Source organism: Penicillium odoratum (genome assembly GCF_028828045.1).
Source record: "Penicillium odoratum strain IBT 22623 chromosome Unknown utg000003l_segment0_segment0, whole genome shotgun sequence".
NCBI classification, from domain to species: Eukaryota; Fungi; Ascomycota; class Eurotiomycetes; order Eurotiales; family Aspergillaceae; genus Penicillium; species Penicillium odoratum.
Window position 1 is genome coordinate 2,617,780 of NW_026643145.1, and position 15,455 is coordinate 2,633,234.

The 15,455-nt window shown below is 47.5% G+C and overlaps 6 protein-coding genes across 6 annotated transcripts; 3 read left to right on the forward strand and 3 right to left on the reverse strand.

Annotated features, from left to right (window-relative positions):
• Positions 1-719: 719 nt before the first annotated feature.
• Positions 720-5,944, reverse strand: N7520_004227 (uncharacterized protein; the record flags this gene model as incomplete). Its single annotated transcript, XM_057138162.1, has 2 exons — positions 720-3,832; positions 3,889-5,944. The coding sequence occupies 2 exons, from the start codon at positions 5,942-5,944 to the stop codon at positions 720-722; spliced, it is 5,169 nt and encodes a 1,722-aa protein (XP_056998627.1).
• Positions 5,945-7,870: 1,926 nt separating this feature from the next.
• Positions 7,871-8,602, reverse strand: N7520_004228 (uncharacterized protein; the record flags this gene model as incomplete). Its single annotated transcript, XM_057138163.1, has 2 exons — positions 7,871-8,253; positions 8,305-8,602. 2 exons carry the CDS (start codon positions 8,600-8,602, stop codon positions 7,871-7,873), a joined length of 681 nt encoding a protein of 226 aa, XP_056998628.1.
• Positions 8,603-10,475: 1,873 nt separating this feature from the next.
• N7520_004229 (ferritin-like domain-containing protein) lies at positions 10,476-11,573 on the forward strand (the record flags this gene model as incomplete). The annotated part of the gene is made up of 4 exons (XM_057138164.1): positions 10,476-10,563; positions 10,645-10,830; positions 10,888-10,977; positions 11,047-11,573. 4 exons carry the CDS (start codon positions 10,476-10,478, stop codon positions 11,571-11,573), a joined length of 891 nt encoding a protein of 296 aa, XP_056998629.1.
• A 510-nt stretch (positions 11,574-12,083) lies between these two features.
• On the reverse strand, positions 12,084-12,395 carry N7520_004230 (uncharacterized protein; the record flags this gene model as incomplete). The annotated part of the gene is made up of 1 exon (XM_057138165.1): positions 12,084-12,395. The coding sequence occupies one exon, from the start codon at positions 12,393-12,395 to the stop codon at positions 12,084-12,086; it is 312 nt and encodes a 103-aa protein (XP_056998630.1).
• Positions 12,396-13,327: 932 nt separating this feature from the next.
• N7520_004231 (uncharacterized protein) lies at positions 13,328-14,526 on the forward strand (the record flags this gene model as incomplete). Its single annotated transcript, XM_057138166.1, has 2 exons — positions 13,328-13,449; positions 13,533-14,526. Coding segments are annotated over 2 exons (1,116 nt in total), but the record flags the coding sequence as incomplete, so codon positions are not given.
• Positions 14,527-14,843: 317 nt separating this feature from the next.
• On the forward strand, positions 14,844-15,205 carry N7520_004232 (uncharacterized protein; the record flags this gene model as incomplete). Its single annotated transcript, XM_057138167.1, has 2 exons — positions 14,844-15,105; positions 15,183-15,205. The coding sequence occupies 2 exons, from the start codon at positions 14,844-14,846 to the stop codon at positions 15,203-15,205; spliced, it is 285 nt and encodes a 94-aa protein (XP_056998632.1).
• Between the last annotated feature and the right edge of the window lie 250 nt (positions 15,206-15,455).

The following is a 15,455-nucleotide window of genomic DNA, read 5'->3' on the forward strand; positions in this document are numbered from 1 at the left end:
AAGGATGCTATACAACAAACCGCCGGCAGCTCTGACAGAAATGGGAAGTTACCATCACCTTGTAACAATTAGTTGACTGAAGGTTTCCAACACGGGTCTTGATTGTGGATAGCCGGTGGCTTTGCATATTCTCATACAATCAATGTTCTTCGATCTGTTAAACGCGTGTGGTTCAGGTCAAATTTGAGAGAGGATCTGGATTTCAAATTGGCTTGATATTTGAAGGGTAAGACATGCATTCATTCCATGTTAATGAATAAGCTACGAGAATATTTTACATTTAGTTTGTTGCACTTTGAATTGTTCTACGGCTGGGGAAGAATATAATAACTGATGTGGGAGAGCGAAATTTGAAGTGTACACATGTGTGGTCTTCAATTATTCAATGTTGACGATCCGGCTGCACAAAGAACTCGATATTGATATATGCACACATTGGTGGTGAAATGCTGCAGAAGGTAGGGGTAGGGCTTAATGGCCAGGTATCTGGGAAGCGTTCTGATAGTTGTGTTGGGTGTTGATTATGGCACGATGGGCTTGATATGGTTACTGTACATATGTATGAGAATGAATCAGGGCGGTCGACAATTTTGGTATCAATTATAATGGTATTGAAATCTGATGAAAGAAATTTCATGAAATTATACAGGATTGAAGGCCTCTCAAGGAGAGAAAAAGAAAAATTTAAAAGAGTGAAAGAAGAGACAAATAGTCATCCTCTAATACTGACAGGGGCAATCCACAGTAGTATAAGTCAACACAACAGGCGTCAAAGTATCCTCATTCGTTCCATCATTCCAAACAGGCTGCCAATCTCCACTGTATGCACGAAAATCGGTATAGCGGAGCGCCACAGGTGTGGTGGCATACCATCCACTCCCGCAGCTGAGAATACCAGATGAAGTATCCTTCGAACAGCTTTGCTTGGAGGTTGCAGACGAGAAGCTGTCAAACTCCACCCACATATCTTCCGCAGAAACAAGGACATTCATGGAGGGGAGCGAGACCAAATCACCCGCGCATGTCAGGTAGAAGGTACCAATCTCGTACCCGGCGCCCCAGCCACCCCAGACGGGGGCGGAGTTGTTGCTGGACAGGTAGAGCTGCTTACCTTCGATATGATCGGGACCAGTAGCAGTGATAGTAAAACAGGAAACCTGGGTTTGGAGAGGGCAGCTGGCTGCAGTGGTGGCTGTAGCCACCTGAGCGCCGGTGACGGTGGTGGCAGTTTGGGAGATCACGACCCGAGAGAATGTCTCAGTTTGAAGACGTCCGAGAGCGTCAATAGTGCTGTAGACAGTATTTGTGACGGTGCCGGAGTAGGCAGTAGCGGTAGAAGTGTAGAAAGTTGTTGTAGTCGTGCCAGTGGCGACCTGGGAACAGGCGAGGGAAATCTTGCTTGAGTCCCAGGTCGAAATCATAGCCGGCTCGGAGACAATACGCTTGGCGATTGAAGCAGCCTTGGTGGGCTGAGGAGCGGCATTCTTATTGCCATGAGAGGCGGAGCGCTTCTTGATAGGGGAGTCGGTTGCAAGGGCTCGTTTCTTCATGTACGAATCACCGAGAGATTGGGAGCCGGAGACAGTTACATAAGAGGTAGAATCGACCGTGGTTGTCTGCGTGAACACACTGGTGACGGTGGGGTACTCGTAGACAGTGGAAGTGGTCAAGATAACCGTTGGCACGGTGGTCTGCGCAGTCGAGAGTCCGGTTCGTGTTGTAACACCGTATGCCACGGAGGTGGGAGCCACGTAGCCGAGGTATGAGGTACAGAAGGCACCACCAACGCTGCGAAGCGAGTTGACCTCGTCGGTAGTAGGGATTTCGTTGGGTACATTGAAGCACTTGGTCTGACCCGACACATCCCCAGACTGAGAGAGAACAGTGGTGGAGCCACCGGTGAAGAGGAGCTCATTGTTTGTATTAGAGTAGGAAGTCATCTCGAGCTGACCAGCATCACAGTATTCCCCATCGTCAACAACGAGGGCAGCATTGAACCCAATGGCTGTGTCAGAGTTGATATACACGGGCTGCTGACCATAGTTTGCGTTTTCGACGACCACTGCGATAGCGAACGATGTTCTCAAGATGGGCAAGAACGACACGTCTGCAGAGCTAGAGAAGACAGGGTAAGTATAATCCACCGTCGGAGACCAATTGGCAGCTTCGGATGCAACATTGTTGGCTAAGTCCAGGTTGAGCGTGCCATCATTCACGCTGATTGAAGCGCCCGCGGTGAAATCAACAGCAGCAGTAGTAGACCATTGAACTCCCAGACTGTACATTACAGACGGAGTGATAGTAAACTCTCCAGGGACTGATATGGGCTTATCGAAATTGATGGTGTCGAAATTATACGTCCACTCTCCGGACCAAGCGTCCGTAGTTTCGAGACCCATGACAAGGTTTGCAGTCCAGCTCATGGAAGGCGTCATAAAGGCGCTCATGACCTTACCTGTCGAGGTGGCAATCATGACACTTCCCACGAATTCAAGATTGGAGATAGTTATACCGCAGTCCACGCAGCTCAGAGTACCAACTGAAGAGTACTCCAGTGGCTGTGCTGGGAGCGAGGCTCCCACGCTCGCGGTATAGGTGAAGTTCCAATAGGTTGCAACCACTACATCGAGATAGCAACCCGTCCAGGTACACTCAATAGCGTTACGATTGGCGTAGGCCTCCGAGACATCATCGTATAGTTCCCTCATGTCGCAGATAAGCTCTGCCATAGCCCCCAGCTCCTCGTCCAAGGCATCAAGAATGTCCCCCACAAGATCGCTGCACTCGAAGTCCCAAAGGTCTTTCCACCACGACTCGTCATTGAGTCCAGAGCGCTTGACAAGCATAGACCGATGATGACGGCTAAGCGGGCTAGTGGGATGGGACCGGGGTGACTTTGGTGCACGTTTGGTGTAGACAGTTGTCGCGGGAACGTAGGCCCCGTTAGAACAGTGACCCGCGAGATCGCTAGCAGTCTTGTTCCACATTGTATCTGCAGATGGGAGACCCGCGTTTTGCAGAGCATCTTCAAGTGCTGCTTGCTGTGTGGAGTTGGAGTCGGGGTTATAAATGGAGGTTGTAGCATTGGCGATGATAGCGGGCACAGTGACTGCAATGTTACCATTGTCATCGTATGTATTGTTCTGTGTCAGGTAGGCGACAATTTTTTTCTCCTCGGGTGTCAGGTTTTCATAGCTGACGGAACCAGAGCTTGCAGACGGAGTGCTGCTGGCTGCAGCATAAGATGCCGTGCACGAGGGAGTGTACGACACGCTGGTGGAATTCACGCGCCCGCTACCATAGGCGACCTCCATGGTGTCTGATACATCGGCCCAGACCTTAGTGGTGACACCAAGTGTAATCGTGAGGCTGGATTCGTCAGTTCTGTATGAGTTGACCATGTAGACACCCCTCTGTGAGGCTGAGTTGCAGCTGCCGGAGTTGGTGATGAGGATGAAGTTCTTTGTGGGCCACTGGCTGACAATGTTGAAAGCGGCAGCAGTGGTTACCGTGACCGTCAAATCGTTGCCGGAGCAGATCACGGTGGCGATCTTGTACGAATTCTCCAGGGTCACTTGGGGATAGAGCATATTATAGGTGACCTGGAGAATGGTGGAACCGCTGGGGCTGGCATAGTAGAGAGTAGCATACATCGAGGGAGACAGGTTGAGGAGGGAGGATCCATCGACGCTGGGATCAAGAGCGGGTAGGACCTTGGTGCTAAGCTCTGGGTCAGACTTGGCAGAGCACTTAGGAAGGGCGGTGGAAGAGGGCGTAGGTGAGCTGATAGGGCTCAGACTGGTCGACGCACTGCCTCCGGAACACAGCTGGGCTAGAAGTTGTTAGTTTTCGTTTTCCAATTTTCTCTTGCGACAAACAGATGCTTACAGTAACTGACGGCAGCAATAGTAACAGGGGCACATCCGGTGGGCAGATCTCCGCTGAAAACAGCTAGGACAGTGTTTCCAGAGACGCAGAACGAGGCTTCACCATTGGTGAACCCGGGATTTGACCAGGAGAGGATGTTATCTACAATAGAGAAAGTGCCTCGAACAGGGCCTGGGTGACTGCTTCCCACAAATGATGCACTGGATGCATTTCTGACCGCAGAAACCAGCAGATTTCCATCATAGAGATGTCCCCCAGTGAGATAGAAACGATCTGCATTCGCACAGCTGGCTGTGAGTGAACCCCCACCGATCAAAACAGCGGTGTTGTATGTCTGACGTTTCCGTTTTGACTGAGTGGGCTCAACATACAAGGCCAAGGGTTCAATAGTCGCAGAAGGCGATGCAGATGCACTAGTTTTGATGGCAGGAGTGGAGCTTGTAGGCTTGATAGAGCGAGATGGGGAGATAAGCGCACCAGAAGTAGACGCCTGAAGGGGAGTCGACGAAGGTTGTGGTGACTTAGACTGAGTGGCACTTCTTGAAACGCCTGCGCTAGAACCAGAGCCATGAGAAGGCGAGCTGCGTGTGCTTGAAGCAGAGGTTCGTAGGGGAGTTGAGGAAGGTCGAGGTGACTTAGAGTCAGTGGTACCGCCAGAGCTAGAGCCCTTGCCATTGCCGTTTCCAGACCCAGAGCTATGAGAAGGCGAGCTGGATTTGCCTGAAGAGGTCTGCAAAGGAGTTGAAGAAGGCTGAGGTGACTTGGAGTGAGTAATACTGCCAGAGCCAGAGCCAGAGCCAGAGCTAGAACCAGAGCTAGAACCAGAGCTAGAACCAGAGCCAGAGCCAGACTCAGAACCAGATCCAGAGCCAGAGCCAGAGCTAGAACCAGAGCTAGAACCAGAGCCAGAGCCAGACTCAGAACCAGATCCAGAGCCAGAGTCAGAGCTAGAACCAGAGCTAGAACCAGAGCCAGAGCCAGACTCAGAACCAGATCCAGAGCCAGAGTCAGAACCAGATCCAGAACCAGAGCCAGAACCACTGCCAGAACCAGAACCAGATCCAGAGCCAGAGTCAGAACCAGATCCAGAACCAGAGCCAGAACCACTGCCAGAACCAGAACCAGAGCCAGAGCCAGAGCTAGAACCAGAGCTAGAACCAGAGCCAGAGCCAGACTCAGAACCAGATCCAGAGCCAGAGCCAGAGCTAGAACCAGAACCAGAGCCAGAACCACTGCCAGAGCCAGAACCAGAGCCAGAACCAGTTGAGGTAGGGCCAACGCTGGAGCTAGTAGAAGTGGCAGTGGCAGTGATGGGGCAGATAGTTGTGTAGTCGATGATCGTATCCGTAGTCACATATGTTGTTTTCTGAGACGCCGGGCAGTCGGTGACGGAAGATGGACAAGCGGTCACAGTGTGCACACTGGTAGTATAGGCGGTAGAAGTAGTATATTCTTCACCCCCAGCGCCAGTGATGGTCTGGGTAGACCCGGCTCCACCAGTATCGGAGACACTCCCAGCACCAGCACCAGCACCGGTTCGGGTGGCGGACTCCGTGATGGGACAGACAGTGGTATAATCAATGACAGTTTCGGTGGTCAAGTAAGTGGTCTTTTCCGAGGCTGGGCAATCCTTTACAGTAGAAGGACAAGCAGTGACAGTATGGATATTAGTGGCATAGACAGTCGAAGTAGTAAACTGCTTTCCTGAGCCCGAGCCCGAGCTCGATCCAGAGCTCGACTCAGAGCCAGAGCTCGATTCACTGCCAGAGCTTGACTCAGAGCCAGAGCCCGACTTAGAGCCAGAGCCCGATTCACTGCCAGATTTGTTGACAAAATCGCCAGACTGTCCCGGGTTGGATTCCACAAGACCGGAGGTAGGAGAGGACAAAAGAGCGGTAGTGCGGGGGCACGCAGACACAGTATGCCAATTGGTCTTGGTCACGGTGGTGATTTTGGAATCATCGTCACCAGTACCCTGAGCACGAGCGTCCAGAGCAGTGGCTGAGACACTTGCTAGCAGCAAAGTGCTGGCCAAAAAAGAGCGTGTAACCCGCATAACGGGCAGCTATGCGGGAAAAGTGTACGTAATGAAAGAATGTAATGAGAGGCAGACCTCTCGTGAAGGACGGGGAAAACAACAATAGGAATTAGAAACGTTTCTCGGAATACTTCACGATTCTATGGTTCTTTTAAAAGAGGGATCTTGTGGGCGGTCATTTCCACCGGCTCCAATGATTCGGACTTTTTTTGGTCCATTTTCTATGGGCTAACCTAGAGAGGGAAATTTCTATTTTGTGCTATTTCTTTTTCTCATGGATAACAAGGTGCTGAGGATATCTTTTGGACATTCTGTGGCTGAATAGTGCAAGCGCCTCATGATAGCGACTACGAAAGATGTAAACAAGTCAATCTGCCGAAATGGTCTCCACCATAAGGGTCAGGAATTTTCAAAACAAGAGAAAATGGCCGAGGACCGGACTCTCGGCCAGTCCGATCGACGCCACGTTCTATTATGACCGATTAACGTTGTTGAGTGGAGAAAGAGAACCAGGATTGACCAGTCATAGTGTAAATTAGGGACTCCACTACTAGTGAGCGTGTGCTGTCAATGGGAAAATCACCCGACAGGATCACAATCAAAAAACCCTCGGAATACCCTTACAAGGGTCCAGGGGGCGAGGGTCCTGATGCAGGGTCTTTGTGAACGCCTTTTCCGATCGGAGACCCTGCCTCAGTGGCTCCTGATTATGAGGTGATACATGGCGTGCAACTTGCAAACCATATCAAAACTCATGACTGATCAATCTTGATGACATCGGAAACTCCAAGACTGCCACACTTGGCCCTTGGAGCTTAATTCCCTTCGTATTTCTGGAGCTCATCCCACTTTTAACTTTCCTGCTCCTGTTCCTGTTCCTGGTACCTGAAAGAACTTGGTTAGCGTGGGCGGGGCGCTGCCTTACGGTTCTGGTGGGGCGCTATCATTCGCTGCTTGATTCCAACTATCTGACGCTTAACCGAAGTCTAAGCCCCAGAGCCGACTGCTAGCCCAAAATGATCGAAAGAAAGAAAGAAAAAAAAAAAAAACAAGTTCTTTCCAATATGGTGGGAGAGAAAACTTTTACGAAGTGAAAAGTTATTCGAATCATCCGTACTCCGTATTTCGTAGAGGTTTTCTTGCTCGTGGACTTCCCCACTTTCAAACGTGGGACCTTTATCTCCCTCTATTTTCGGCTTTTTCCGGGACGCTTGATTTGGGGACTTAGTTTCATTTGTTAGATACTCAAGGAATTGTTCTTTTGATTGCAAAGATCATCTATGAATTACCGGTGCTTGATTTTGAAAGATACTGAGGTTCTGGTAAGTCTGTATATTTCCTCGTATATTTCCCCTCCACTAGCAGCGAGGAATATTAGAAGAGGTTGATAACTTGGTGGAAGGGTAAACAGTGAATTATGCTTCTTTCTACGGCGCTTCTAGGCGAGCTGAGCACTATTGTTTCTCCACTTACGCCACCTACTCTCCTGTGAAGACAGAATTGATCGGGTAATGAGAACCGACTGGCCCACGAGAGCTTTGACGGGAAACGGCAAGAAAGGCTGTTCCAAGAACCATCCCCCCAGCGGAGAGTCAACTAGACTGGTTTTGATGATGTAAAGAAAAAGTCAATCCTCGATAAATCGTTCATCCTACATCCTCGACGCTCTTTTCCCATCCGTCTGCTGTGTCTCGGCAAGACAGTCACTCCTTTAACCCATTCTTTTCTTCATCTTGCACAATGCATAGTCGGACCTATCTTTTCGCCTTGTGCCAAACGGCGTGGCATGTTCGATCTGCCACAGCCTCTGTATACCAAAACCGTATGCAGGAGACAGGCACCATCTTCCCAGCGCCCGCCGAATATGGTACCTGGCTGATGGTGCCCTACACGGAAAACGACGACTACGGCTATGGTTATGGTTATGGTGACGAGGATTATACCTCACCTGCTCTCGCCTATATCCAAACCATCGGAACAAGCTCTGGCAACGTCGAGGTCCAACTGACTCCATCCGATTACGGATATTACGACATTGTCTCCGATGAAACCTCCGTATTCACCCTGCAAAACGACGGAGTGTGGTCGCTGGCTGATTATGATAACGATGGAACCCTGGATTTGATCTACATCCAGAACCGAAACACTCCCTCCGGCAAAGTGGAGATCAGCGTCGCTTCTGGTGCATCGAACTTCCAATCTTATCTCCTTGAAAATACTCAGACGGTGTTCGATGTGCAGATCAACGGTCGCTGGCAAATGATCGATGTTGATGGAGACGGCAAGCTTGACCTTGTTTACATCCAAAACAGCAACACGGCTTCTAACTACGTTGAGGTCAACGTCGCATCGGGAGCTGCTACATACTCCACACTGACTAGTCAAACCGTGTCGAGCTTCTCCATTGGCAACGACGGTACCTGGCTCCTGGCTGATTGGGATATGGATGGATCCTATGATCTGTTTTACATCCAGAACATCAACACGGCCTCTGGCTATGTCGAAGTGAATGTTGCTTCGGCCGCGTCGGGTTATCAGACCATTATTCAGAGTGTGCCTACCACTTTCAGCGTTGAGGATAATGGAACTTGGTTGATGTACGACTGGAACGGTGATGGCGTTCTGGACCTGGTTTACATCAAGCAAGATAACACCGCGGGCTCGGTTGAGGTCCATGTTGCCTCTGGCACGGATTAGGAGCGCTGTATCATCCGCTTCATCTAGAAAACTCTTGATCTCTTTCGATGTGTCTTCCACTGGAGTCTCCTGAATATAGACCTTGTGTTGCCGACTATGAACTGAAACATTTTTCTGGACTTGCAAGGTTTCATTTTCACACGTTCTTTTCAACCCCATCTATCTTCTCTCATTTCCTTAATCGATTCTACCTTTTATTATGCTTATTGGTTTTCGGCTATACTCTTCTTCCTTTGCAATGTGTTACTAAACTAAGTCTACCAACGAAGTATAATGACCAAAGACCGCTAGCTCCGAACAGATTGGAAATATAAATTACTCATGAACGCAGGTCTATATTGGCCCGATTTGCGCAAATTACAAAGTTCTATCGGAAATTGCTCCACGTAACCCCCAAATTACTATTATATATACCCATATCTTCGAGTTGACTAACCAAATCATGTTCCCTATAGCCTACCGGAATAGGTACACTTGAGGCTACCTGGGTTATCTACTCCAGTATCTACTCCAGCACCTACCCTTTCATCTACAGTGTACTACAAGATATGTAGCGAAACCAAACACTTGAGATTTTGGTATTCTAGGATATTGTAGGGAGGCACTGAATTCAGAGCCGTGGGTATGTTGCTGCATATGGGTTAAGGTGTAAAAGATCAATTTAGTGGTAACGTGGAGAGATTGCCGTTCTACCAGTCATCAGGGACGTGCGTAAATAACCCCTTTTGGGCCGCTGAAATGATAGCCTTGCTTTGCCTACTTATCCACACATGTCGAGAAAATCATCAACGCCCATACAGAATCCCTGTCAATTTGTCCAGTATAAAATTCAAATTTTATTTCCCACGTCCGACCTAATCTATGGAATTTGTGAGGTCGTTTTTCAAGCAGGATGGTAACGGAAGTCAAGTTTGAGAACAAGAGTCCATTCCACGAAAGGGTCGAATCTAGGAAGGAAAGAAAGACAAGAGACAGGAATTCACTTTGGTAGCATTGCACGAGTCCTCATCCGGTACCTAGAGGCAACTGCGCTCATTCCTTGCCAACAAACAAGCCACTAAGTAGTGTTGAGACCAGAATGGCTTGGTCTGTGACAAGTACCTTGGAAATGATATCTGTGTCAGGTCTAGCAATTGGATATCTTTAGATGCAAGGCAAATCCACAGTACATTTTACCAGGGGTGTCATATGACCCAAGATCCCACCGCTCTCGCTCTCGCTCTGTTGATCGTATCGCCGAAGTTAATTGCTAAACGACCAAATATTACAATTGTAGCAATGTAAAGTTTGCTCAAATCTAAACCAGGTTTTTTTTTCTAATAATCCAATTAGAAAGTTCTTCTCCTAATGCAGCCTGAGGAGACCAGTATTCTACTTATAAACTCTTGCTTTACACTTTCCCCCTCTTAGATTCACAATAATATATTCCAATTCAGTGATGGATTTCATCCAGAACTTGCTTTTCTACCTACGAAAAACATCCTTGGTAACTCGAATGTGATCACCTGTTCGAAAGTTTGTCTTCATTATATGAGGTATAATTATTTTATCCTTTGCATTGGCAAGAGTGATGACGTGAAAATGAAGTATAAATCTGTAGAGAACCTGCGAGTTGGTCCACGAATCTCCTATTTCCGGGCAAAGTAGTTCTCAAAAGTTATCAACTGACCTAAATGGATTGCTCTAGAGTGATTTGACGACAGCAAGATGTTAGTGAAACTTGGGTGGTTATAAATTTGGTCTTTGCGCCCAGGCTCAGCCAGGTTGATGTTATCATTCGGTCAAGATTTTTTATCTCGTGTTTGTGATTCTCATTACCCCAACCTTTCTGGCAAGACATACTTCATCTACTATGAAGCCTAGCATTTGTGCAATCCTTGGAGCTGCTATTGGTACTGTCCATGGAGGAGCAATTCATAGAAAACGTGCAATTAATGACGGTAGGTCTTCTTATCGAAAAGATATCATCTCAATATTGCGAGAGGAGCTTTTGTTCGATACTAAGCGGAGGTAATGAATAGCGGCTATTCTCAACTATGCGTTGACACTTGAACATCTTGAAGCTACTTTCTATCAACAGGGCCTGCAAAACTACTCTCATGAGGCCTTTTTGAATGCTGGGTTTCCAGGCCCCTTCTATGCAAATTTGCAAGAGGTTGCCTCCGATGAGCAGACTCATGTGGAGTTCCTCACAAGCGCACTGAATGGTATGTCAATAGAAGTATTTGAATAATTCTAAGAACGTGCTGATGATCTCTCCTTAGCTGCTGGTTTCCCGGCGGTTGCACAGTGCAGCTACTCATTCCCAGCGACCGACCCAAAAAGTTTCATTTCGCTTGCGAATGTATTAGAAGGTATTTATTCACAAGTTCTAAGTCGATTACAGCTTTAGTTGCTTGCAGATTCTAATTATTTCTGGCTAGGCGTCGGAGTCAGTGCTTACCTTGGAGCGGCAGCTTCAATCGCCAATGAAACATACCTTACCGCGGCAGGGAGTATCCTCACTGTAGAGGCCCGCCACAATGCCTATCTTCGCGCAGCACTCGGCCAGGTTCCTTATGCGCAGCCTTTCGATAGTCCACTTAATTTTAATGAAGTTTACACCGTTGCCTCACCTTTCATTACTTCATGTCCTTCGAGCAACCCGCAGCTTCCAGTGAAGGCTTTCCCCTCTCTAACAATGGTCCCTAGTGGGAATGTGATGAACGGATCCACAGCGACTTTGGTGGCTGGTACCGGTGGTTTCAATACCAGCAATCTGTCAGCGGCATTTATCACGGTCACTGGGCCTGTCTATGCATCTCTGAAGTCCCTCGGTAACAGTCAGTTCATTGTCACTATTCCTGGAGGTGTCGAGGGTCAGAGCTATGTTGTCTTGACGAACAGTATGAGCGGCGTGAGTGATGATAATATCGTGGCTGGTCCAGCCATAGTTGAAGTATTGATGTGAGGAATCCTTTACGGTCAAAACTTTGCTTACTACAGTCGGTCACTACACATCAGTTGCCGTTGGCAAAACTCGTTTGCTTATTTATGGACGACGCTCTACTATATGATTTCGCAGCTTGTTGAATCTCAACAACAAAATATGAGTCTCCAAGATTGAAGCGGGAAATAGAAAGAAAAGATTGTATCAATTCAGAGTCGTATGTTGTATATTCTACCTCTTTATTTTCATCCTCTGCTTCTAAACTCTCATTCCTCCTGGCACAACGCGCCTCGAAACAAGAGGATGGCCCCGTCATATCACTCAGAATGAGCACCGGCCACCATGAACACATATTTAGCTACAGCTAGGGCCTAACAATCAAATTCATATAATGTGGATGAAGATGCCACAGTAACCATATGACCGGTCGCAAGAGTAAAACCAGTTGTTCATACAGCTCAGTGGCAGGGCACTCACCCTATTTGATAAAACACAATACAGCTAATGGTCAACAACTCAGGGTGCCGACAGTTATAACGCATCGGTGCCAGCCAGATACCACCTTGGGGGCCATGAAAGAGCGTACAGGCCTGGCTTGTCCGTCCAGGGCATAATTTGCTCAAGAGTTACGAGGTAGGGATACATCTCCTGGAAGACGATCGATTCCGGCTGCTCCTTGAAACCTGGGGCATGGTAGAATGCAGGTCGGAACCAATCCAGGCACCACCTGGTTATTCTTGAAGAAGTGGCCTCGCTCGCGTTCGGCCATAGACACACTGGCTGCCGTCCGCGCAAGTTCATCTTCTGTTCCACTCGCTGAATGACTAGATGGGAGGTATCCATCACAAAATTATGGGTATCGTCTAGGACAAGGGCATATATGTATGATTACGCACCTCCTCTGAGCGTAAGTGACAGGCTTGGCGATATGTTCCATAAAAGCTGCATCGGCCGGCTGAGAAGAAGCTGTGTTTACTCGGCAGGTTTGCTAGAGCCGGAGGTTGGGTGAACTGCGACATCGACTGGGAATCACTCTATTTTTGTTCACTATCCGGTCCCATTTGATTGAGAAACGATGAGATTATCCTCCCAAGACGTTGACATGAGCCATCTGTCCGAATTACTTCTGGCGGTCAGGGGTGTGCTCCCGGTAAGGAAGGTGCGCAGTGGCCGCGCCGGAAACGTAGTTCATCATTTCTTTGCCGCTGCAAAAATTCCAACGTGTCCAACAGCACCTGCAGAACCAATGCATTGTGATTGATCAGGAAACCTGACCTGACTGTCAGGCTTTGGATGTGTCTTTCTCGTCTTACTCGCAGGTTGGGATCAGCGCCCCCTAAGGTGTTTCCTTTCTGAAGAAATTAAATATAGGGTAGACGATGTCATTTTTTGTAGCAAAGTATTTGAACCCAGGAGGCGTTTAAATCTGCAGGGCGCGGTGGAACCAGATCGATTAATTTGGCAGTTAGATGCTCTAAGACCGCGGGGAAGCGGTATGAACTACTCACTTACTAAGGATAGTCACCACGTGACCTCGCTAAATTAATGCAACTCCATGACTATCTGGATCAATCCGAGCACATGTGTCTACATTTTGGAACTGCCTTTTTGTCATATTTTAGCTGGGTAAGAAGGGTACAAGTTTGAAAGAATTGTCATAGCTTCTATAAGCAGCTGACACAAAGTCTGAACCCGGAAGCATACGCCAATCAGAAACGGAACAGTATTTTTTGTAAAACCATCAAAAGGGTGCTTCTCTGTTAAGCCAGGTCATCATGATGGTCTCTGGATCACTATCGGATGCTGAGAAACATCCAACTAGAAAAAGCTGCATCCGATGCAAAGGAAGCAAGAAGAAATGCGATAAAGCGCTACCAAGCTGCAGTCGATGCTCTAGGTAATGATATTATCTTTTTTGTCATTCCCAAGGACTGATCTGGCAGTTGAAAAACCTTGACACTCACTGATAGAGAATTCTAGACTCTCCTTGGACTGCAAGTATAATGAGTCGACCTCCGGTCTGAGCTCTAGCTTGGAAAATAAGCTTGACGAAATACTTCGTCGTCTTGATAAGATCGAAACGAAACTTTTTCAAAATGAAAATTCGGAAAATACAGAAAAGAATGAGCCTATTCCGTTTGGGATTGATCATGCTAGGAATGAATCAGCCAAAAGCTCCGAGATGCAAAATTGGCAAATCAAGCCCGTTTTTCTCAAGCCATCGTACCGTGCTTTTCTTTGCACGATGGATTTGATGCGCTTTGTTGAAGAGAGAAATTTATCACTGGTCCAAATAAGTCATAAGTTCTTTCGGACAATCCATGGCTGGCTGCCTATCGTTTCCGAAAGGCGGGTCTTGGATACATTCCCGATAATCCAGAATGGTGATCCCAATGCCGCTTCCACCCTTTTGATTTTTTCTATGCTACTTCTTATTTCTAATCCATTCGAGAGCGATGATGGATTGTCGCCTACCGAAACCCATTTATACCTGACTACAAAATATCAGTTCTCCCTGTTTCTGTCGCTGTCCTGCCCTTCGATAGAAATGGTGCAAGCCGGGATTCTGATTGCTCTCTACGAATACGCCCAAGGAGCAACGGATATGTCATACGTCACCATTGGATCATGCGCGACGCTAGCGTACCTACTTGGACTCCATCAAGCTTCACACACCCCTTCAATTATGACAGGAGAAAATCAGAGGGTAGATGAGGAGAGGAATTGCACATGGTGGGCTATCGTTGCGTTAGATAGGTCATCATCCTCCACCATTTCACGTTTATTATGTGTGCAATCCATTGCTAACCCCTACACGTTCAGATATATCAATATGGAATCACTGTCAACCCTGAGACCGCCTGCGGTAGAGAACCCAGCCCCGGAAAAGAACCTTCCACAACAATACCAACCATGGGATGATACCCTTCATACCACTGATTCACTCCCTTTGTCAGATTGTGGCAGCGGTAGTGTATGGTATTACAGGTGTGAGGCAAATGCGGCTAGAATTCTTGGACAAGTTCAAGATTTGATCCGTGAGAACCATTCGGATAATACGATGCGACTAGAGAAGGCATCCAGAATTTACAATGATCTGGAAGGATATTTGATACAGACGCAAAAGCAACATGGGAATTCTTTGTGCAATCGTCTTACTGGAGGCTTTGCCACAAGCATTGGGTCGGTTTATCTCCTTTTCCATCCGCAATGAATTTCTCAACTCAACTTTGATCAATATACAGGGCTGCATTGATGCTTTCACTCCATCTGCGCGAGAAGTGCGGCGTAATGTTTGAAGATGACCCCTACCGTTTGAAGGTCCAGGTGTTATGCCATGCCATGACAGTGATATGCAATGACCTAGGAGAAGTCACGCTGAACTTCAGCCTTTCTCTCGATTCAATACCGCCATCTGTGATCAGCGCTATATACTACGCAGCTTTAGGACAAAAGTTGATTCCCGAGGCGGAATTCTCTGCCATTGAAGACCGAGAAGATTCTATATTCATCAAATCACTTCGAGCCATCAGTGCACGATGGATGTTGGCAAGTAAGTTAAATATCTTGACGACTGGGTCCACTCACCAGCAATTTAGGGATATCTAACCAATCACGTCAATTCTTTAGAACGGTACCTGGAGATGTTATAGTCCGAAAAGAAACATACAGGGAGGAAGACAGCATATTCTCTTGGGCGCGTTTTAATCGGAGGTTGTGATGCACTTGGCGAAGTGCCGAAAGAATAGAAATAGGGTCTATCTGGTTGTAGTAATAACATATATAAAGTTCAATTTGACGGTTTTCTGAATATAAACTACCCTGGTATATAGTCATAATAAACTATCAATCCAGTGAAAATTTCTAAGTTCATTTCACATTCAGAAGACACGCACGAGTATG